At 37.8% G+C, this 23,119-nt stretch overlaps 2 protein-coding genes across 2 annotated transcripts; both read right to left on the reverse strand.

Moving 5' to 3' along the window:
* Nucleotides 1–12,020, reverse strand: slc37a2 (solute carrier family 37 member 2). The gene is made up of 18 exons (XM_026922426.3): nucleotides 11,415–12,020; nucleotides 9,100–9,181; nucleotides 8,923–9,013; nucleotides 8,312–8,390; nucleotides 8,092–8,227; nucleotides 7,079–7,155; nucleotides 6,071–6,237; nucleotides 5,867–5,904; nucleotides 5,640–5,777; nucleotides 4,750–4,840; nucleotides 4,589–4,651; nucleotides 4,374–4,459; nucleotides 3,001–3,049; nucleotides 2,759–2,832; nucleotides 1,862–1,940; nucleotides 1,539–1,636; nucleotides 1,362–1,426; nucleotides 1–407 (listed from the first exon to the last, which is right to left on the reverse strand). The coding sequence occupies exons 1-18, from the start codon at nucleotides 11,471–11,473 to the stop codon at nucleotides 392–394; spliced, it is 1,488 nt and encodes a 495-aa protein (XP_026778227.1). The 5' UTR covers nucleotides 11,474–12,020; the 3' UTR covers nucleotides 1–391.
* A 1,542-nt stretch (nucleotides 12,021–13,562) lies between these two features.
* On the reverse strand, nucleotides 13,563–22,606 carry ccdc15 (coiled-coil domain containing 15). The gene is made up of 10 exons (XM_026921573.3): nucleotides 22,191–22,606; nucleotides 20,819–20,968; nucleotides 19,514–19,699; nucleotides 19,213–19,329; nucleotides 18,952–19,116; nucleotides 17,895–17,996; nucleotides 16,276–16,379; nucleotides 15,151–15,342; nucleotides 14,394–14,542; nucleotides 13,563–13,879 (listed from the first exon to the last, which is right to left on the reverse strand). The coding sequence occupies exons 1-10, from the start codon at nucleotides 22,380–22,382 to the stop codon at nucleotides 13,767–13,769; spliced, it is 1,470 nt and encodes a 489-aa protein (XP_026777374.3). The 5' UTR covers nucleotides 22,383–22,606; the 3' UTR covers nucleotides 13,563–13,766.
* Between the last annotated feature and the right edge of the window lie 513 nt (nucleotides 22,607–23,119).

The following is a 23,119-nucleotide window of genomic DNA, read 5'->3' on the forward strand; positions in this document are numbered from 1 at the left end:
TAAAAGGAAATATGCACCGCTATCACATTTTAATGATTACAACAACAACAAAAAAAAATCAGGCACAGTTCAGTTAAAATCAGCCTGGGTTCAAATCGAGGAGCTCTGATTCTCTCGCTTGTTTTCTTTCTTGTTCTTCTTTTTTCTTTTCCCCCGTACATCAAAAAGGGGCTTGTTTCGCCCCATCATTTCATTTCATTTCATCACACCATTGCGCTTATTGTTTCTTTTCTCTGCGTGTAAAAGATAAAAGTGTCCCGTATTCAAAACCATATATTAAAAAAAAACAGCTTTGTCCAATGGATCAGGAAATCGGGTCTTGGTTTTGTTGCTTTGTCGCTGCCGCCGTTTTCCCACTGCAGGTGTGATATTCACTTGTCCGGCAGGCAGCTCAGATCTCTTTGAACCTGAAATGAAACGGGCAGATCAAGCCAGGGTACAAAAACTCAATGCTTCCCAATTATTCATTAGATTCTTCTGATTTAATAGGAGCTATAATACAGCCGGAAATTATCAACTACTAATTAGACAAGCGGTTCGGTTGCATGTCAGGTGGTAGCTTTGACTGAAAAGTGCTAAAAAATAATTCTAATGCAAAAGTGTAATAACAGAAGGTTCTCTAAATTACCCTGATAATTACACTGACATCACAACAGAAACCTGCTTCCCCCGCACCTTCACCTCTTTCATACTCTTATAGGAATAAGTTCAGTTTTGAAAAATCTGACTTAAGAGTTTGTTTCTTAAGGACTATATGGTTATTGCATAGATACAAAATTTGTTTTCTGAAAACTCCTTTTTATTTATTGTGTATTAGGTTACTAGCTTTGCTTTAACGCTAAAATGTCATGTGTATAAAATTTTATTTCATTATCTTCAGTATCTATGCTAGTGTGGTTGCCTATACTGTGTTGTATACTTGTTAGCAGCTCCTAGTGAGTATTCAGTGAAGTACAATTACACTACAAATTAGATTTTTTAAAAGTTTTTTTTTAATGTCAGGCTTTAAAGAGTTTTTTGGATTAAAAAACTCCATCTGTAACATGCAACTTTTCTTACACTGTAGTAACTAAAGGAATAAAGAAGTAAAAAAGGCAATAAAGCAGGAAGTCAAGATTTTGACACTGTGAAAAGACTCTTGTGCTTCATTTTTGCTATTATATTAAAATATTTTTTAATTGAAATGGTCAAATTTGTTAAATCATTAAATACACATCATGGTTCATACTTTATTAGATCATGAAGGAACTTCCAAAACTCATCTCTAATAAATATCTAGCAAGAGTCAGGCTTATATCATGTTAGGACCCTAACCTGAACTGTTAATGCTTACTGCATGAGTATTAGTCCATAATTCTCACCCTCTCTGTCTTGTACAATGGCCACACCATCCTCGGATCTCCTTAAACACCAGCCTGGACAGCAGCTACAGAAGCAAGAAGGAAAAAAAAAAGAATGCAAATGGGTAAGATTAAGCAGAATACTTTATGTAAACTGTTATAGGTTTATACGCTGTTTTTGGACTTTATAATGCTTACCAGACAAGCCAGTATATCAGCAGTGATGAGCATGTAGAAAACATTATTCCATCCGGTGGGAGAGATCAATCCGGCCAGAAGAGGCCCAATAGCAGCACCTAGTGGACAGAAATCACAGCTGAGAACATGCAACACAGGGCTCAATCTGCCATGCATAACAAATCAGTTTACAGTAAACTGTGGAAGAATACAACTAGTCAGCTTTCTGTTGCTGGCAACAAAATGTAACGATCAGCAGGTGAAACAACAACAAAAAAACACTCATTTAAAGAAAAAAAAACAAGATACACGATCTCATTTTAAAGAAGACATTTTGTCCTTACCTATTGATCCTGTACCGTCAATAATAGCTGTTACGGTGGACAGAGCCCTGGCGTTTCCTCTCAGACACTCGTGGGTTCCCTGTGCAGAGAAGGACAAAATCAGAATTATATGGTTGAAACTTAAGCCTACACTGCTGATGTCTAACCGTGGCAACACTAGCAAATGACATAGTGACAAACAATTCATTTTCTACGTATATGTACGAATGTATTCCTCTTATACCACAGCAATTTGCCCTTTTTTAGTATTTAAAGAAAGACATGTCATAATGTTTACTCATTTATAGTTATGTTAACGTTGTGGAATGTTAGTTCCTGTCACTTACATTATTAGAGCTATAAATAACACTCAAATAACATTACAAATAACATTCAAATAACGTTACAGTCATTCCCTCCCCAGCCTCTTGAAGTTAATAAGACAAAAAAATTAGTTTGCCATGTTACAGAGAAATCAGAAAGCTGTCCATCATGAAAACTTTCCCAGGGTGGGAAATCTTAAGTTACAGCTTTATTTCGGACTGTTACAAAGTTCTGACACTGGAGACTCCTTCCAAAAACGCTTAATAAAAAAATATCCTCACTTTACGCTGAGTGTCCAGTATACAAGCCCATGCATAAGAAATGATGACATATTAGATTGGAGCTTTAATCTAAACCATGTAGCTGAAACTGGTATCTGAGCTGCTGTTACAGAAAATGAATCACCACCTTCTGACCAATCAGAATTGAAAATTCAACAGTAAGGTGGTATAAAAGAAAATAAAGAAACAAAAAAAAAATTTCAAGGTCAACTGTAATATAATTATTATGTTATATCAGTAATATGATCAGTGTTAGGGTGATTACTTTGGTGACAATCATAAGGTATAGTAAGAGAAAGAGGCTGAACAGTACCAGGTCAGCTGACACGGCCGTGGTGATGAGGGCGTAGGGTCCGTTCACAAGAGCACCACAAACCAGCAGCATACCTGGAAGAAAAAAGATTCAAAAGAGAGAGAGAGAAATAAAGAATAAAACAGAAGAAAATTGCTAAGCAAGGATTAAGCTTTACTGTGTCTTTTTAGTCTTCTACAAATAAATAAATGATCACAAAGCATCTGCAGGAAACAGATGAGACCACGGGTGTGTCTACTCACCGATCGTGGTTGGCACGCCGTTCTGTCCGACAAGGTGGTACACGAACAACTAGTGACAGAAAGAGGAAAGAATAAAAGAGAATTAAGAAAAAAAAGTGAAGAGAAATCTGTTCAGTTGTTTTCAGAGGTTTCGCGGGTAAACTCACACACGCCCTGGTGCGGTGTGGGCGTGAGATATGGCCTGGGTGCTAAAATCTGTGAGCAAACTGCAGGGTGTGGGATGTGTGTGTTTTCCTGTGCATGTGTGAAGAGAACAGCACTCGTATGAGTAGTCTATCTCAGGCAGTACCAAGGGAGTAGTGTGTTTCTTCATGTACTATCAAACTTTTTTTTAGGATCACTAAAACCTTCAGTGTATACAGAAAATACAGCTGTGTGTTTTTTAATTGCCATAAATATTAGTACCCTAATATAATCAAAATATTGCTAGGCTAATGTTTTTGACTCAACTACCTTTTTTTAAACATTTTAAAGATACAGTAAAAAAAAAACAAAAAAACAAAAACCTGGTTCTTTTTACATTTTTCCCACAGGGAAATTAGACTTTAGCCTCTCTCAAAGAGCTTTATATTATGCACACTGCTATTCTAGTTTTGTATTGTGTACAACTCCATGCTAGCTTTGTATTTTGTACAATTACACTAGCTTTGTATTTTGTACAACTATACTAGCTTTGTGTTTTGTACAGCTCCATGCTAGCTTTGTGTTTTGTACAGCTCCATGCTAGCTTTGTATTTAGTATAGCTCCATGCTAGCTTTGCGTTTAGTATAGCTCCATGCTAGCTTTGTGTTTAGTATAGCTCCATGCTAGCTTTGTATTTAGTAAAGCTCCATGCTAGCTTTGTATTTAGTATAGCTCCATGCTAGCTTTGTGTTTAGTATAGCTCCATGCTAGCTGTGTATTTAGTACAGCTCCATGCTGGCTTTGTATATTGTACAGCTCCATGCTAGCTTTGTATTTTGTACATCTCAATATTAGCTTTGTATTTTGTAATTTCCAGCTCTATGCTGGCTTTGTATTTCCAGTGTTATGCAAGCATTGCATTTTGTAATTTACAGATGACATGGACACTGTAGGGCCGAATGTCATTTATTTAGGAACGAATGTGTTTTCCCCTTTTCTGTTAGAAAAGAACATCTAAGAACAGAGGTTTAATGACTGATAGCTTAAGATCTCAGTGATATTTTATGTATTTCTTACTGATATTTATGTAGTTCTACAACTCTTGCTTCACACTGATTTAGAAAGCCAGGCTTTGTGTTATAGAATCGGCTATAGTTAGAGAAGGCAAATGCAATCAATACTAGAGTCAATGATGAGCATGTTGTGTAAGTTGAGTAATTCTCACCTATGCAATCACTGACACACTCACCATAGGAGCAGCAACAATTAGCATGACACAGCAGGTGGACGCCCTCCCGCCGGTGTAGTCTGAAACAAGCCCAGCTAGGATGCCACCTAAAATGAAGAACATTAACACACACATTAATCACCTTCTGTATTTGGGGGAATGCATGCAAGTATATACATGTGTCATTATAAATTTCCCAAACCCTTCAGGCAAAGTTACAACTAAACACTGCTTACCCAGAATTCCCCCAAAGTCAAAGAGTGTAGACATGTCCCCTGCTGCTTTAGGATCAAAATGGGCTGGAGAAAAGATTTATATCAAAAAGTGATGCAATGTACAAATAGATATGAAACATGTTGTAGTGACACATGAGGAAAGAGAAAAGAGAGTCTCTTACCGACATTAGAAATGTACAGCGGTAACCAGTAGAGGAATGTGTAGCTAACCAGCTTAGCGAAAAGTAAACAGAGGGAGAACTCCACCACGCCCTGGAGACCAAGACAAACCAGTCTCTTGTTAAAACAGTAACTCATCTAAGAATGCATTTTTAGCTTTAGAAAAGACCTGAGCACAGAAAAACAAAACGACCATTCTGAAAATTGCTGACCACCATTCTGCAAATTGCTGACAAAAATCTACACCACAGTTTCACAATTATTTATTCATTGCATACAGAATAAAGCTGAAGGTTATTGCCCTAAAAAGCTTAAAGGAGCGGTGTGTAACATTTAAAATTGTTTCTAGTCCTAATTCAATCCTAATTCTAAAACATAACTCAGGAAAAACAGTGATTGGCAATAATGCATTGCAGTGGCTCTCACTATTTTCTTACATTTTACATTTTTCTGGCCCAGAAATAACCCCTGCCCACATTCCCACACTGAAACAGAGCTGCTTAGCTTCTTCTTCTTAAAAAGTCAACTCATTAGCAGCAGTGGCAACTTTGATAACAAGAAAATCCTAGTGTATGTTGACAGGTTAATTTTATTTGCATTAGGTGCTTTAGCTGAGAAAGCATGAAAGCATAGTTTTCTGGCCATTTCCTTATAGCCATATCTATAGACTACAGTGAAAATGTAGATGTTTAAAACCTCTATATATTTTTTGAGTTAGGCATAAGGGAAAGGTTTTTCAATTTTTTCCTGGCGATTGCTTTCTCTTCAGAGGCAGCAGAGGGCTATGAAAATTACTAATGGCTCCTTTAATGGTTCACAGTGGGATTTGAGCATGCTAACACTGCCATACACCGTATTGACAGATATTAGTTTAGGAAAAGTGTACGCTCACCGGTATCCTGAGAGCGGCAAAGAAACTGATGGCCTCTGCTTCCTCATCACCAGCTTCCACCACTGCAGTCGTGTGATTGTTGAAGATCTCCTCGCTATTCAATGAGTTCCTTAGCAAAGGTTCTCGCTCTGAACTCTCCTATGCACACATATACACAGTTTGTAAAACACATAACGCTTACTATAGATACAGATTATAGCCTACACCGTGTGCGTGGCGGGTCTTACATGGTGCTGCGGTGGGCTGCAGTTCACGTCTTCTGGATCTGCACGGAATAAGATGCCCCATATCATAGGTTAGAATCATATTACACCATAAATTATACATATATCTATACCATATACATGGCCAAATGTGACTTTTCTTTATGCCTTATGATTTTCAGCAGAAACCACTCAGTTTTCCTCATTACACAGCAACACTAAACTCACGCTCAACCAGGAAGAAGAAGCAGAAGACCCCCATAATGGCAATGATAATGCCAGGCACGATGAAGGACATGCCCCAGGCTGTTGAGACAAACGCCCCGGCGATGAACGAGCCCAGGATGTTCCCCACAGAGGTGTGCGAGTTCCACACACCCATGATGAACCCTCGCCTACAGCAACAGCCAATAAAAAGACATTTACAACTTCTTATTTAACCTGTACATTTCACACCATACCACACATGAATCTGATTAGTTCTCTTTTTCCATCAACTGACTGTATATAGAAAAACTACAGCATTGTGCATGGTCAAGATTTTGTTTGAGCCCTGTTTAGATGGGGTTAGTTACATGAGGAGCTGGGGTAATGTGTCAGTCGAAACTGGCAAATTTGAAATGTTCTAAAACAATACACACTAAAAAAAAAACATTATGAAACCTGATTGGAACCTGCAGAAACAAAAGCAAGAAAGAGCCGATGTCTTGAGTGACAGTTTCTTCAAGAATCGGAAAAAACCTACCAGCAAATTTCCTTTAAAAATCTAAGATTTTTGAGTGTGAAGTGAATTAATGCTATTTAACAGACAAATAATGGTCACACCACCAAATATTAATTTGATAATTACTTTAAATGTAAATGTTAATGTTAATGATTTGATATTTCTAATAGCTGTAGCTACACTTCATTATTTTCCAACGTACCTTCGCTTTATAGAATTTCTTCCATGACTTTTACATAGCAACAGACATTTCATATCTAGCTAACAGTGGTCAGTGTTTAACACAAAGTTTCGAAGCACATGGGAGTTATGGAAAAGTTTTTGCAAAAGAGGAATTATGAGGATTTGCAAAAAACGTCAATCTAACACTGAAAGAACTTTAAGTGTTTGAGTGTTATCTCAACCACTTGATTAGCTGTGAAAGAGCCAAGCAGATTTTCAGATACTCTAAGTTACTTAATGAAACACGTGCTGGCGCTGAGTCAGCAGCAAAGAACGTGACCGGCACTCACTTCCCCTTTCCAAACCAGTTGCCAACACAAGCCACCACTGCTGGCCAGCCTGTCGTCTGTACCAGCCCATTTACAACCTGAAAGAGAGAGAGAGAGAGAGAGAGAGAGAGAGGGAGAGGGAGGGAGAGAGAGAGAGAGAGAGAGTGAGAGACAATATTTAATAGAGAAAGAGAAAGTAAACATGGTCACACAGCCTTGTAGGAAGAACAAGCTGTACTGTAATCTCCTTGATTCCAGTCACTAGGCATGTGACACACTTTTGTTAGATTAGCATAATGCATGCTATTAGGCCTGAATCCATCTTTTGTTAAACTAACAGAGAGCAGATGCAAGTTACTTTCTAATTGAAAGTAAGAAACATGCTCTTGCTCAGTTTTCAATAGTCTGAAAAAGAGAAATACAATGAGTGACAAGTATCACTTCCATATTTTTGAAATTGTCAGTCGTTGTTTACTGGGTTCCTTGTTGCTAAAACAGTCTTGTAATTAAAGGTGCAATATGTAATGTTTAAAAAGTGTTTCTAGACTGAAAATAATTCTATAATTTTAAAAACTTGTTGGAAAAACTATGATTGTATTATTCCCATCCAATGGACTTGTTATAATTTCCATGCAATGAACTTGTTATTATTCCCATGTAATGGACTTGTTGTAATTCCCATGCAATGAACTTGCTATTATTCCCATGCAATGTGCCTGTTATTATTCCCATGCAATAGACTTCTTATTATTTCTTTACAGTGGCTTGTTGCTTCATTTGAGGCTCCTGTTTACATTTTACATACCAGTCAGAACAAAGCTATCTTTTTTCCATTAACAGTAACTCACAAGACATGCATAGTTTTGAGAAGAAGTGTGTGGATGGATGGATGGATGGATGGAAAAACAGGAAAGAAACAGCTGACACTGTTTTCATTGAAGACTGCTCTAAGAATTATAAATGCTACATATCAAATTGGCTTTGCAGTACTGATTTCATATAGATAGGAAAAATATTGCAGAGGTTGGTTTCACCTGCACTAAACAGTAGTACCACATCGAATGAATGTTCCAGTAGTAGCCCAGGCCAAAGAGAGCTGTGAAAAGGCCGCTGAGTAGCATCCCAGTGGTGAGGTAGTAACGCAGGGGCAACCGCTCGCCGAAAATGCCACTGTCAATGTGAAAGCAAGATTAAGGTATCTATAATCACTAAACAGAAGTTAAACAGAAAAAGAAGCACATTAGACTGTTATACCTGAAGAACATGCCGATGGCGTAGGCCACGAGAAAGCAGTTGTCCAGCCATCCAAACAGGTTTTGGTAATTGTCTTGGTCTAAAGAGCAGGAAAGAAGGCCCAGAGGGAATTGAATAATTTAAGCATTAGTTAGAAAGAACTGCACTTATGGCTTCTGAAAACAAACATTGCAAAACTCCTTTCCCTACTGAATGAAGGTTTTTCCCCATATTCAAAAGCATATATACGTTAGTAACTACTAAAGGGTTAATTCATAAGTGGGAATGATGCAGCTAGAGCTTTACCCAAGTGTGCACCTCATCCTTCAGACTTTAATGCAAATGATATTTCAAGTCATGTGCGTTCCAACAATGTAAATTAAAAATGCTAACATATTCTTTTTTTATTCTTCTTTCTTTTAATTTCATTATTGTTGTTATTCATTTTCCTTTATTTAAATTTTATTACTAGAATAGAATCATTATTAAATGTTCTAAGATGCATCTCTATAGTGTCCTTGGGTATCCTGAAATGTGCTTATTAATTAACATGTTATTATTACTACTATTTTTTTAATGCAAAACAGCCATTGATAATCTCTTTATGAAAATGTCTGAAGGTCAATACACACCAAAAGGAGCCCAGTCACACCAGGTGGAATTGTCCGTGACATTGAGGTCAGCAGGTCGAACGATATAGGAGCAGTTTCTATGAAGCTGACTCTAAGAAAGTGTTGCAAAAAAAAAAACAACTTACAACCACACACACCTTTCTGATACAATAGAAACCTCTATCTATCGCTCTTTACCTTGACAATACTAATAGGTTTGCGTGAGAGATGGTACGCTGTGTAGAACAGGAACGTGAGGAGGAGGATGAAGCCTCTGTACCTGAAGAGAAAACCATAAAGTGCATGTGTAAGGCGAAGCGTGTTAAAGAAAACACATTGTATTTCCTCTTCAAAGGGCAAAGTGAACTGTTTTGGTAAAACTGCAGCTTGTGAGGTTGAACGAAAAGGAAGTGAGTAACTGCAGTTGAATAAATGATATAACATTAGCAAACTTAGCAGTATGCTAGAATTCTGTTTTGAAAGTAGCTTTCAGTTGGATGCTAAACACCACAAGCATTTTTTAAGCATCTGTACTTTACTTGAGGTTTTTCTCTGTACTCATATCTCTCACTTTACTGCTGTATCACTTCTATACTGCTGCTATATACACTTTGTGTTTATTGAGGCAGTCTGTATTGTGACAGAAAGCTATTAGCATTAGCTTCTTTAACAGATATACAGCTGTTGTTAGCTAGCATGATAACTCTGATGCAAACTAGTTGAATCCTAATAGCTAGCTGCTACAATACATAGCAACAGTTTGTTTCCCAACCTCTCATTAGCATTCAGTTAGTTTGTATCACCAGAATTATTATCTTGCTAGCTAACATTTGAGAGATTAGGAATAAAGCTGTTGATAGTTTGCCTTTGCTAATGTTTTCCCCACACTAGTTCGTTCCCAAATCATCTATTCTGGTTTAACAGCAATAAAAATGGAGAAATTATTCGAAAATACTCATTTTATCTTATAACCATTGTGCGATACACACAACACAAACGGTATTCATGGAAATAGGGCATCATATGTTTGGGGATTAGTTTCCTCCGACCTTCGAAAATAAAATAATAAAATAAATTTTAAAAATGCTGACACTAAATTGCCCTGAGGTGGGAAAGAGTGTGTGGTGTCCTGCAATGGACTTGCATCCAGTCCAGGGTGTATTCCCAGGATAGGATCTGGAGCCACTGCCACCTGTGCCAGGATAGATATGGATGGATGGATGGATGGATGGATGAATGAATGACATTGCTTTTAAGTTTACTCTCAAAATGGCCCATTTTGAGACGGACCTGACAGGGGAGTTGAGTAAGTTTAAAATTTGAGTGAAGAATTTATCAGAACCTTCCCCATTGGATTTATTTAGAAGTGTAATTGCACTTTTACTTGAGCAAAAGAATTTGGGTTCTTTTACCACCTCTGCTTGTGTTTACATTGCTTGGCCATTTTATCATGTACATTTACAGTACAAGTAAGAGTAGATGCAGAGTTTCCAACTGTAGCTCTGTTTCTACTTACAGTTAGTCAGTGGAAACGTGTGCCTTTTGAGTATTTAGTTACGGTAGGTGTGAAAATAGCCTTCGCAAATGCTGTACTATTTTAACACACTTTTTTCTGCATTAGTATGCAGTTATGAATGTTGCCTTCAGTACAGGAAATCAGCTAACCGCTAACACGCTTCAGTATCTGCGCTCACCTGTTTACATTTCCTGACAGGGAGCGACCCAGAGCCTCTCACACAGTATGTACTCTGTGTGTACTGTAAAAGCAGCCTTTCTTACACCAAATAGCTTACATTAACATTCCTCTGCTCTTTATAAAGCCATTTCTGTAGGCTAGACACTCTGTGTATCATTAAATCATGAGACTTTATTATTACTTAATGCAAGATACCTCAGGCAGAAACAATAATTATTATTATTATGTAGATTTTTCAATAAACTGAATCTATAATATGTTTTCTCTTGATTTGTAGTTATAAAAAACCCACAACAGAAAAGTGTTTATTTCGCTGTTTTTGTCCACTCAAGACTACTTCATTTTCTGAAATGTAGCAACTTGGTTTGGTTTTAAGCTCCGCCTACTTGGCACAACATATTCCTGAAAAGCTTGTATCCTGATTTATACATTTCAATTTTTGCCAGTATGATATACATATCAATGTCCAGTATGTACATTAGAAACACTAAAGTAGAAACACTAATGAGTTATTACAATGATTTTTGTTTTCCCCATATCATTTTTTTCTACCCTCCGAACCACAAAATCTCAGTTTCTAGCCTGACTTGCATCCATAAATCTTCACATGTTCATTCCTATCCCTAATTTAAAAAAAAGATATTACAGAGGAATGGTCCAAAAAGGTTGAGCATTGTTAGATTTAGATGATTGTTAGAGTTTCTGCTAGGACAGAACTTGTCCTCAGTGTCCTGCTGCTTAAGACACAATGTAGAAGGCTACACAAAAGAAAAGAGAGGAAAAGCCAAAAACCAAAAGAAGAGGGGGAGCCACTCACCAGCTGTCTCTGGAGAAAGATGTGAGAAATCTGATGCCAGGAGCCAGAGAAGATTTCATGTTTGCAGCTCTTTCGTTTTGATTCACTGATTAAAAAAAGGTTAACTAGTGCTTTCCGGACATCTTCAGTAAAAATGGAGAAATAAATAAAAACACACCCTTAATATAAATATGCACGGAGTATAAAATATCTAAAAATAGGCTATATATATATAAAAAAAACAAACGCGTTAAAAAACGGGGTCAGATTGAAAGAAAAAAAGCCGGCGATCATTAACCTGCAGCTACAATCTCTTTTTAAAAGCCGGGATCTAAAGAAGTCGGGATATGTGTTCTTGTATTTCCCGACGCGGAAACTGCAGTAAACACTCGGAATGTCGGAAGATTTCCATGTTTACTGTCTGCACCCAGTAAAACACTGCCGCTATTAATACCCGCTCGGTCACTCCGTCCTTAACGCATCACATGAGTGGTAAATCTGCCCGTGTTCGCAGGAGAGCCGAAAATAAAATCGATATAAATGTGTGGAAAAAACAAAACAACAACAAAAAAAATCCGTCCCCCCCCCATCCACGTCCGACGTTTCCCGAGCTGAGCCGAGCCGCACCGGGTGACGAGCGCGCACGTGCAGTCGGCTGCCGTGACGTCACCGCTCGATCGATTAACCCTTTAGAGTTCCTTATATATATATATATATATATATATATATATATATATATATATATATATATATATATACACACATATCTTATATGTGTAGAGTCTCATGATGTATATATACACTCACACACACACACACACATACATAGTATATATATATATATACACACACACACACACACACACGCAAACACACACACACACATTCTGTTTAAAAAAAATCCCAGATTTTCACTGTGGTCTCAGATTTTTGGATTTTGGACCCCACTGTGTATATGCATATATTATATGTATATATATAACACACACACACACACACACACACACACACACACACACACTTACATACATACTATGTATGTGTATAGTGGGGTCCAAAAGTATGAGACCACATTGAAAATCTGGGAATGTATATATTAATTTAAAATTGGAAATAAACATAAAAGAAGCTTTTAGAACACGAACACACACACACACACACACACACACACACACACACACACACATATATATATATATATATATATATATATATATATATATATATATATATATTTATTTATTTATTTATGGGATTTCGGAAACAGCTAAGAAACTCAACGGCTGCCAGTGGAAAACTCCCAAAACTAATACACAATAATAGTATCATGAGGTCAAATGTCAAAACTAATATATCTCTTTAAAAGGAGCTCCATTATTTTTTTTAACCTTTAATCAGGTTTTTATTATGATTTTAATATGATTCATTCATTTCTAAGTTCATTTTTAGCTTTATTGTTACCATTTTACAGAAAAAAGGTCCTAAAATACAATAAACTAGCAAAAAAATGCCTATTCTATTTGTATGTATTTCTATAGCTTCCCTAGAACACTTCTTAAATACCTTTTAACATTCTGAAAAACCTGTTTATTCTTTTATCATTCCTAAATCATGTTTGTCATTTTATCAGCTTCTCTTTGTCGTCCGTGGAACCTTTGGTGAAAGCGAAACCTTCATTACGGGCTTCTACACACAACCTTTAAGAGAAGATAAAGCATGGACCACCAATAACCACCGTTTATAATTTCTATTATTTCAAATGAGGAAATAAGCTCTAACCAGTCATGATCATACCTACAGCCTAAACCATATGAGATTGAATTCATGACTGGAAAAAAATCTAGGGGAAAGGGCAAGTTCCTGATTGTCAGTCTGGACACTGGCTCTAATAGAGAAGTTCCATGTGGACTTTAGTCTGACACTGTATTGACCCAGGCAGCAATTCGGCAGGTGGCTATCATGGAGACAGTGGAGGGTCGAGCATGCACTTGTAGTGTTCAAGCATGCACTTGTAGGCTGCTCACACAGGTGACCAAAGGTTACTTGGACATTCTGATAAGTGGGTGAAGACAGGGAATAAACATAATGAGTGCAGTGATAAGGACAGTGTCTGTGTGTGGACGACTATCAATGACAAACAGAATCAATAAAACAGTACAGAAGCTGAGGTGAAGCAACTTTTCACACTTTTATTTGATTCCTTACAAACCTTCATACGAGATAATTCTTGAAGATAATGACAAGAAAATTCACTATAAAAATGGCTACAAATATAAAAATCAACATCAAACTCTATTTCTTCAATATTCCATGTTGAGGTATTAGGAAATGGCAAACTGTGTCATCCTCACATTAAAAGAAATAAAAGAAAGGTTAGCTGTGGTGTGTCAGTGTGCGCATGATTTTCCGCGTGAAGCCCCCGAGTCCAGCACCGCCTTCGTTCAGCTCGCAGCTCAATAGGACTGAGTGCAGAGCCTGAGCATAAGCTGCAGGGAACATCACATCAGATATTTCACAAATCTTTGTTAGGATCAAGGTTTTATGGTGTACAGAGTTCAAGAACCTGTATGCATATACAGTAAATCAGAGCAGTTTTAACCACTTCGACCTCACAGGACACTGTGAATACTCGTGGTGTTATGTTTAGTTGACGTCTAACAGAGGTCATAAACGGGCCAGCTGCCAAGAGTGTGCTTGTGGCATGAATCGGAAACACAACGGCGACCTCAAATAACCATAACTTTTTCACTGGCAAGCACAGCAGTGAAAGCAGCTGGATTAGCTGCAGATAGGTCTTAAACCAGTGTAATATCCTGTTAAATCCACTTTAAAATGTCGAATTCTTGAATCTGATTGGTCAGAAGGTGTTTAATAATTTTTAACAGCAGCTCTCTCTCAGTAGTGCAGCTGCAAATCACAGGTTTTAATACATTATTGTTTTCAAGACTAAGAAGGTACATGAGTGATGAATGAGCCATCACGGTCGTGCCTACTGCTTACCTTTAGGATTGTTGTAGAAGACACAGTTGTTGGCGCAAGTGTCAGGGTGCGAATCCCAAAAACCCTCGCCACAGCAGCAGAGTGGAGGAAGCTCGACTTTCTCCTGCTCCAGCTTCTCCTTTATCTGGGCTCGCAAGGCCTCGACGTACCTACAGCCAAAACAAAAACAAAAGATGGCATCAGTTAGGGGTGCAACACACTGGATCTGTTTAGTGTTTCAAAGAGCTGTATACGAATTTAAACCTGAAGAGGGCATGGCCTAAACTAGAAAGTTGGTTCAAGTTAAAGATGAACATTACCACTATGTCCTCAGAAAATTTGGCAGACATGGAAGCTCTGTGTGTGTGTGTGTGTGTGTGTGTGTGTGTGTGTGTGTGTGTGTGTGTGTATTCTGGCTCTGACAGTTCCTCAACCTCTGCTACATCACTCAGAGATGTTTGTAAACAAATTCATAGCCTAATTTAAACCACCATGACCTTGACCAGGCAGTTACTAAGGATGAATAGATGAGTAGTCCGCCTCCTATTTGCCCTCCTTCATTCGGAGAAATATATTCGATTACATTGCTAGTAAGAAACCTCACTGAACACTTTGTAACTGTGTACTACATCCTCTGTATATTAGCAGGTTTGTTTTCCCTGAATACACTCATCAGTTAATCGTTAATCTCTGTTTTTTTTAAAAAAAATGAGTTGAATCATGTTTCTTAGAACAGGACACGACAAACAGGAAACATGCAGTTTCTTATCAACTCAACCTTGTGGTCTCTTTGGATTTCTTTGCTCGCGCTCTTCTCTTCTCCTCCTCCTGCTCCTCTTCCTCCAGCCTGAGCCGCTCCAGAATGACGCGCTCCCTCTCGGCCAGCTCCCTCCTGCTCTCCTCCTGCTGTCGAGCACGCTCCATCCTCCTCTCCTCCTCCTCCCTCTGCTGCTCCTTCTCTGCCTTAATTCTAAAGATCAGGCAACATCTGCACCATGAGCACTCCTTCAAATAATTGCTCTGGTTAATACTCACTTGATCATTCAAATTATGAGTAGTAAAGAAGGATGGATTTGATGTGGAAAATACTAATTAGCACTGATGATCAATAACCAAGCACAATTTAGCACAATTTAGGTTTTTACATGTTGTCCTATGGAACTGCTGCTGCTGCTGCTGCCGATTTTTGTTAAAGTTAAAAAAAAAACAAAAAAACAAACAAAAAAAACAATCACCAATTTTTAATAAGTGTAATTTAGACTAGGCTAGTTAGTTAGCTGACATTAGCTACGGCTGGTAATAGTGGTATTGTTACACTGAGCATGAATCATTTTTTTTTTTTTTGTGGAAAAAAAAAAAACAAACAAACATAAAAGCAGCTTTAATCTGTCTAACTATAATATCGGTTAATTATTTATTTTTTTTTGGTATCTATTATGTTTGCACAAATTATTGCTCTTTCGGAAAGAGTTTGTTCCAAACACAGCGTACTGGAAACATATGAATCAGATCTTCCTCTCACACTGAGCAATATAACACCTAAGGGGAAATATTATTATAACAATATAAAGAGAAGAGGGATAAATGATTAACTGTATGACAAACGCTCATCCTTACTAATGTGACAAGCCACCAGACACACACTTCTACCACAGTTTCTGAACGGTAGTGTCTGAATGTGGCACTGCAGAACAGACAACTGAAAAGCTTCTGAGGAGAATGTTATAGTGCGTTTTCCTGGACTAATGAACTTGCCGAATAAACCCGCAGTTATAGTTCTAGCGCCTTTTCCGCCAAGTTGTGAACTGTGAACAGTCACCATGACAACAGTAAATAGCTGGTGACAAAACCATTTTGTGAGTGTATGTGTGTGTGTGTGTGTGAGAGAGTGTTGAGCACACACCTGGCGATTCTCCTCAGATGGTTCTTGTGTCTCTGGTGCTCCTTCACCTGCTCCCGCTCGATGTCCATGAAAAGACGCCGATACATCAGGAACTGAGAGCGTCTCTGTACGAATAAACAAAAGCTTCAAGTGCCAGTTTGTCATTTTTAAAGTTACTCAAGAGACAAACATTAAAAAACATTCACAAGCCTTCTCCTCTTTGTAGAAACTATGTATAAGAATCAGAGCTCACCGGCTCTGAGGAACAGAGTTCATTTCTGGGCCAGAAAAATGTAAACAGAAGCGTGAAAGAGCAAAAGTAGACAAATCCACTGTGTGGCAATATTGCGGATCACGGCTTTTCTTGATATTATAGGGTTATTACAGGTTCAGAAACATAGTTAAAATTTACACAGGGTATTAGGGATAGGAAACATTGAAATAACCACAGTCCACTTTATCATGTATAAATGTCATAAGGACGTGAAGAAAGCGTCATTTCTTGGGTCACTTATAAATAAACTAAATCTCACAGAGGGTCCAAGATGGTGTTTGGAGAGTGAGTTCTGGAGCTCTGTTTGTTGGTGTCTAAAGAACAAACATGTGATTATTTAAGTTTTAAAGACCAAACTTCAAAGTTTTAAATGCAAATTTCTTGAAAAAATGTGAAACAAAAGTAATAGGGGTTGTGGTCCTATTTCTTTTTCACGCGTTCGAAACATACGCACTAGAGAAAGATTTCAGAAAATCAGGCCTTGATTGTAAATGCATACCTTTAGTGGTGGGAGGTTCACTGCTAGTTCGTAAATGAGAAATTGTACAATTTTCGAATCTTGTTTCTAATGCAGTTGTAAAAAACTACAAAAGCAGCTTGTGTATTTGTCTTAATGCATAACTATTTTCAAATGTCTTTCATGTGACCTCCATGTGGTTTCCAAACCTCTTAAGGCCGTTTCATTGGTTTTCCTTTTGCTTCTATCATTTGGTACAAGTTTATTCAGTTTTCCCAAACGCTGAGGGATGCTTCAGCATCGAGTGTTGAGTAAACATCCTTCGAACACATTTAACGTCAACGTGAAGTCCAGCGCCAAACAATGAAAATTCATCCAGAAATGGAGCTGTGTTTTATTCCTTTATGTATTTAATCTATTTATTGTTTGATTGATTGATTGTGCAGTTCAAGCTTTTCAGTTCACACTGAGGTTCTCTCAATCATCATTCGCTCAGTGGAGCTTCATTTCTGTGCTTTCTCACTTTGAGCAAGTAAATACATCATGCAAATGATCTGTACTGTATTAGCAGATTATTATAAACATACATTTTAACTGTATCACCATGCATTGGGAATAAAAGTTTTTAACTTCTTTTAACTTTATTACAGCACTCTGTCACTTTGCATTTTAAACACAGAGAGACAACAGGCTGTGTTATATATATATATAAAAAAAAACATGCTGCCATTGAGGTTATCTGAGGGCGCAAACACTTTAGAGCTTTATCAGTTAAACCCAGCTGGTGTTTGCACAATGGCGAAAAAAGGCTGGAGTTGCTCTTAACAAGTGAAACCATTCCAGAGAGGAATCACACAGTTAAATATGAAGTGTTGTTTTAAATGATGGACACTGTGGATATGTTTTGACCTGTCTCTTCTGCTCCTCTTGGTCCTCTCTCGTCCACAGCACCTGAGTGGATCTGTAGTCCGGGCTTGTGGGATGCGGTTCTCTCGACACACTTCCATGCACCTAACCAAACAGATTAACTACAGGGTTAAGGAAATCCATCAAATGCTCCTTAAACACTCAGGGGATTAGAGGTGGGCAAAATGTAGTCTTAGTACAACATAATCTTTGTGTCTTTCCACTGTTAATGTTGATACACTGCAGTTTAATATGTCTACATATATTTTTCCGTCCATGTAAACATTTCCAAAAAGTCTGCAGAAAAATTCCCACTCAGCAGGACGTCGTGTGAACGTTCTGAAGAGCAAGATGAAGACGTAATCAAAAAGCGCCAGCCAGACACACGCGGTCACATACTTCCTGGAAAACTTGCTATGTCAGCTTTTATCAGCTTTTCTCACATCTCCTTTTCTGTATGAAAAACCTGATTTTCAAACGTTTATTATTGTTATTCATGGGCAGGGCGATATAATAATATTATATCGATATTGTGATGCACTTTTTTGGAGCTATTCCAGTGATCGCTAGGATTTTATACCAATAAGAAATTCTATAAATCATCAAACTTTTTTTCAGATTCCTCCTTTTCTGTAGCAATGAAATAAAAGTATCATTGAATTGTTTTGCTGTTTAGCAAACTTATATACTGTGATATATGGATCACAGTGTGATATTTTATGCAAAGAGATGTTTATTTAACTTTTTTTGGAATGAGTCTTCAGTGTAAACAAAAGAAAAAAGAGCAGGGAAAAAAGACTGATGAGGGAGCAGAAGAGACATAAGTGATAACAGTATAAATGTAACTATAAGCAGATAAAAAGTTCTGTAAGTTCTGTTGGTAAATTGCTGTGGTGTAAGAGGAATAAAACACTTCGGAACGTGCTGTTATTGGAACGTGATCAATGTAACTTCAATTCATGTCAGGATTATTTGTCTACAATTGTACACCAGGTTGTGTTTTATTCCATATCACTCAGTCCTATTACATATAATGCAAAGAAATTCCAAACATTCGTACCACATCATTCTGGAAAGTCACCATCTTGCTATTCTGTGAACAGAGCGGCCGATCGTGCTGCCCCGCCAACGAAACCTCTTCTTCCTCCCCAAGCCCATCTTCATTTTCCTCCTCCTCCTCCTCCTCCTCTTCGCTGCCATCCTCCATTATTCTCCCGACAGTCTTCTACAATGAAACATCACAACCGGTCTTAACAATGCATGACTGCATGGAAGAAAAATGTCACACAGACATGTCAGTGATTAAGAGAGTGAGACTTACATCTCTAGTTGGAGACACTTCCCATATTCCTCCTGGAAGCTCTGATAGGTCTTCGCCCTCTCGGACGGTTTGGCACGCAGCCAGTCTGTGTCTCACCTGCTTCATGATCTTGCTAAGCTGGAAAACCAAAGATAGAGATATCCAATGGAAAGCAAATAGAATTAAAAAAAAAAAAAAAAACACTGTTATATTTTGGCAGCAAAAAAACCCCACTAATGATTATTGTTATGCTTATGATAAGCAGATCTAATGAATGAACGTAAAAGAAACTCGTTCGTTTCCATCCCGTTCTAGATGTTACCTGATGTCTGTACTGGTTAGCATCATCACTGCTGGCCACCTTGAGCTCTTGAGCCGTGACCCAGCGTGCACTCGGGCTGCAGATAGCGATCTCCCCTTGTGGGCAGGATGGAAATAGATTCTTCTGAGGTGTGAGGCGCTGGGCGGAGTCACTGCTCTGCTGGAATACTCGACAATCCCTTTCAGCCTAGGGACAAAAAAAAAAAAACAACAACAACATAAATGACATACCAAGTGTCTGTTATCACTCTTTCTTTATCACTTAGTTCATAAACAAGTTCACATTAAACACATGACTGCTTTGGTATTTACGTATTTTCCATCCACACACCAATTTCCAAAAAGTCAGCAGAAAAAGGTCAACTAAGCTTACCATGATGAAATGGAATAATTAAAGGTGTTGGGACGTGTTCAGCACGTATGTATGTAGAACATTCTAGATAGCTAAAGGATTCATCTTTAAGACTCTTGTCTTAAGACTAATTGATAACTCTGATAAATTTATCATTGAAGGTAATGGATTGATGAATAGAAACATAAATAATTATTAAAACATAATAACTGTGTTGTACGGTTAAAGAAAAAAATACCCCACAAGCCTGTATTTCTCCAAAAGTAAAGTATTTTATTAATAATTATTTAACAATGGCTTAAATGTCAATAAACAGAAATATTTAACAAAATAGCTGCGACTACTTTTATATACATTATAAATAAATTCATGCTATGGATACATATGTGTATATATCCATATAGTGTAAAGAATATGTAAGGAATAAAACACTCTTAATAAAGTCTTACCACCGCAAAGTTGATTATTTTCCACTAACAGCATATCCTGAAGTGTTTTATTTCTCCTACACCACACCAATTTGTCAGCGATTATAGTTTTCTATTTATTGAAGAACAACCTGTCATATTTTTTTATCTGTTTATAGTTATGTTTAATGTTGTGGATTATCCATGAAACAAGTTCCTGTTATCGCTTACATTATAGCAGCTAGAAACTTCACCAGCTTCACTTTTTTGAAGACTGAAAAATGCAGTTTGTCATGTCATAGAGAAACCAGAAAGTGCAAACTCCTCCATCCTGAAGATGGTAGGAAACTGACTGTGATAAAGCGCTGACAATGGAGACTCCATAAATGTTAAATAAAGGACAACCACTTTAACCATAGGACCATAATATGTCACCTATGCCTTAGACAGTATCTGTCTATCTGCAGAATGATACTGTGAAGAGAGAGTAACTGGTATAATTGTTAACTGAAACAGGACAGATTTTTTTCTGTCTCTCTTTGCTTACTGTTTTGTAAAACATCTGTAGCTGCTGTTGTTTACGTATTCGGGCCTGCTCGGATACCCGTCTGCGCACCGTGTCCTGAAACTGGCGCAGGTTCTCCTCCTTCACCCTGCGGGTTTCTTCAAGCAGCTCCTCTGTGTGCAACGCTCGTACCTGGCAAAAAGACACAAGTGATGCTGAAAAAAATCGCAAAACATTTTGTCCTAATAATTTTTGGTGAAACACGATCAGATGTGAAACCCAGGTATCAATTTTGAACGAGTTGAACAAATCATCACTAGTATAAAGTTCTGAAAGTGGGGTCCAAGCACGGAGGCCTGTGATGCATAGACAGACGGACCCTTAGGTATTGATAGTGATACTTACTATTAATGAGAAATAAAACACATGGGGTCATGCCGTTATAGGAAAATAATCAATGAAGGGGTGGTGTGAGGTGAGGCAGAGTTACTGTTACCCCAAAGATGATTGTTTTCCTATAACAGAATGTCCTGAAGTTTTTTATTCCTCTTTACATTTACACCACAGCAATTTCCTAAAGATTACTATTTTTAATTGGTTAATAGATGACATGTCATACTTTTAATAACTGTTTATAGCTGCTATAAAGTAAGTGATAAGAACTTGTTTCAGGGACTTTCAGTAATTCAATGTTACACATAACTATAAACAGTCATTCCCTTTTACCAGCCTATTTTTTTCATTCATTTCATTTTGAAGTTAAAAAGACAACAAAACGCAGCTTGTCATGTTACCAAGAAACCGAAAAGTACAAAGCCCTCGGTCCTAAAGACTTTTCCGTGTCCCGCTCTGACACTGGAGACTCCTTCCAACAAAGTTAACATATAAATGTCTCCTCAGAGAAAAGTTCACCACAGTAACAATAAGTTTTATAGCAACATGATTAATTGACTGGTCACTTGAATTGACTAAGGTTTAATTCAAATCTCACTACACTACACTACACTACACTACTATTTGAATGATTCCCGCCCATGTTCACGAAGCTCCGCCCCCAGGATCTTGGGTGGCCCATGTAGTGTCAGAAAAATGACTGACAGGAAGCTCATCCAAACACAAACAAGCTTTCCGGACCGGAAATCATTTTCCCAAACGGGTTTTCTCAGCGACTTAATACATTTTTGCTGAGCCCACGACTTAACCCATTTTTTAAAATGATGTTCTGTAAATCTTGCATGTTATTTGTACAAGTAAGGAATAAAACAAAATCGACTACTGCGCCTTTAAAGGAAACAGGCTGAATCCCAAACCTCATATTCCCTCTTATGGCGCACTAGCTAGGATATGAAACAATGGCTTCTATGCCCTAAGTAGTGCACTGTATGGAAGTCAACACGTGTTTTTAGTTACTTACCGCTGGATGCTCCTGTTCTTCCTCTCCAGTCTCGACCCATGCGCCGACCGGCACCACCGCCGGGTTCCTCTCGGCTAAAACCCACATATCTCTCCGCTTTCTCCATGTTCTTGTGCTTAACATCTGTCCTCCATCTTTTATTCGACCTCTCTGCCTTGCTTCGCTCTTCTTACCATTCCTCGGTTGACTCATTTGTGGGTTACTAGCTTAAAACCCCTAATAAATAACCTGTTTAACATCAGCTAACTAGCTACTTACTCGTCCATCCCTGGCTCTCTAAATTTATACAGATTTTTTTTTTGTTTGTTTGTTTTGTTTTTAAATATCTTTGTACTAGTGTTATCATTAAGCACTAGCTGCTTCTCCGATTCAAACCTTGTTTACAGGTGACGCCGGCACCTTCGCAACCGCTTTTCCCGCCTTTCTGTAAATCCTATTGGTTGGAACTAGAGAATCAGAAATCTGATTGGTCGTCTTTCAAATAGACGGTTGGTTTGCGCTACGCCTATTTTGCTCCCCATATTTGGTCCCTGGTGTAAACATTAGCCGCGACACATTAGTTCCTATGTATTATTTAAGTAAGGAATTTATTATTTTCCTTCAACATTATATTACATTATATATACAGTACTTTGCAAAAGTCTTAGGCACATATATAGAAATGCTGTAAAGCAAAGATACTTTCAAAAATAATAAAATGTTTCATAAAAAACTATAAACAGCAGTAAACAGTAATATATAATATAATATTTGGTGTGATGACCCTTTGCTTTAAAATAAATTAGTTGTCTCAGGAACAATTTTTGCAGTTTTATAAGGAAATTGGCTGGTAACTTTTACTGAGCATCTTGGAGAATCTGCAGCAGTTCCTCTGGAGACTTTGACTGTTGCACTTCCATTTTTTTATTTATTTATTGCCACAAAACCCA

This window comes from Pangasianodon hypophthalmus, chromosome 27 (assembly GCF_027358585.1).
Source record: "Pangasianodon hypophthalmus isolate fPanHyp1 chromosome 27, fPanHyp1.pri, whole genome shotgun sequence".
Classification (NCBI taxonomy): domain Eukaryota; kingdom Metazoa; phylum Chordata; class Actinopteri; order Siluriformes; family Pangasiidae; genus Pangasianodon; species Pangasianodon hypophthalmus.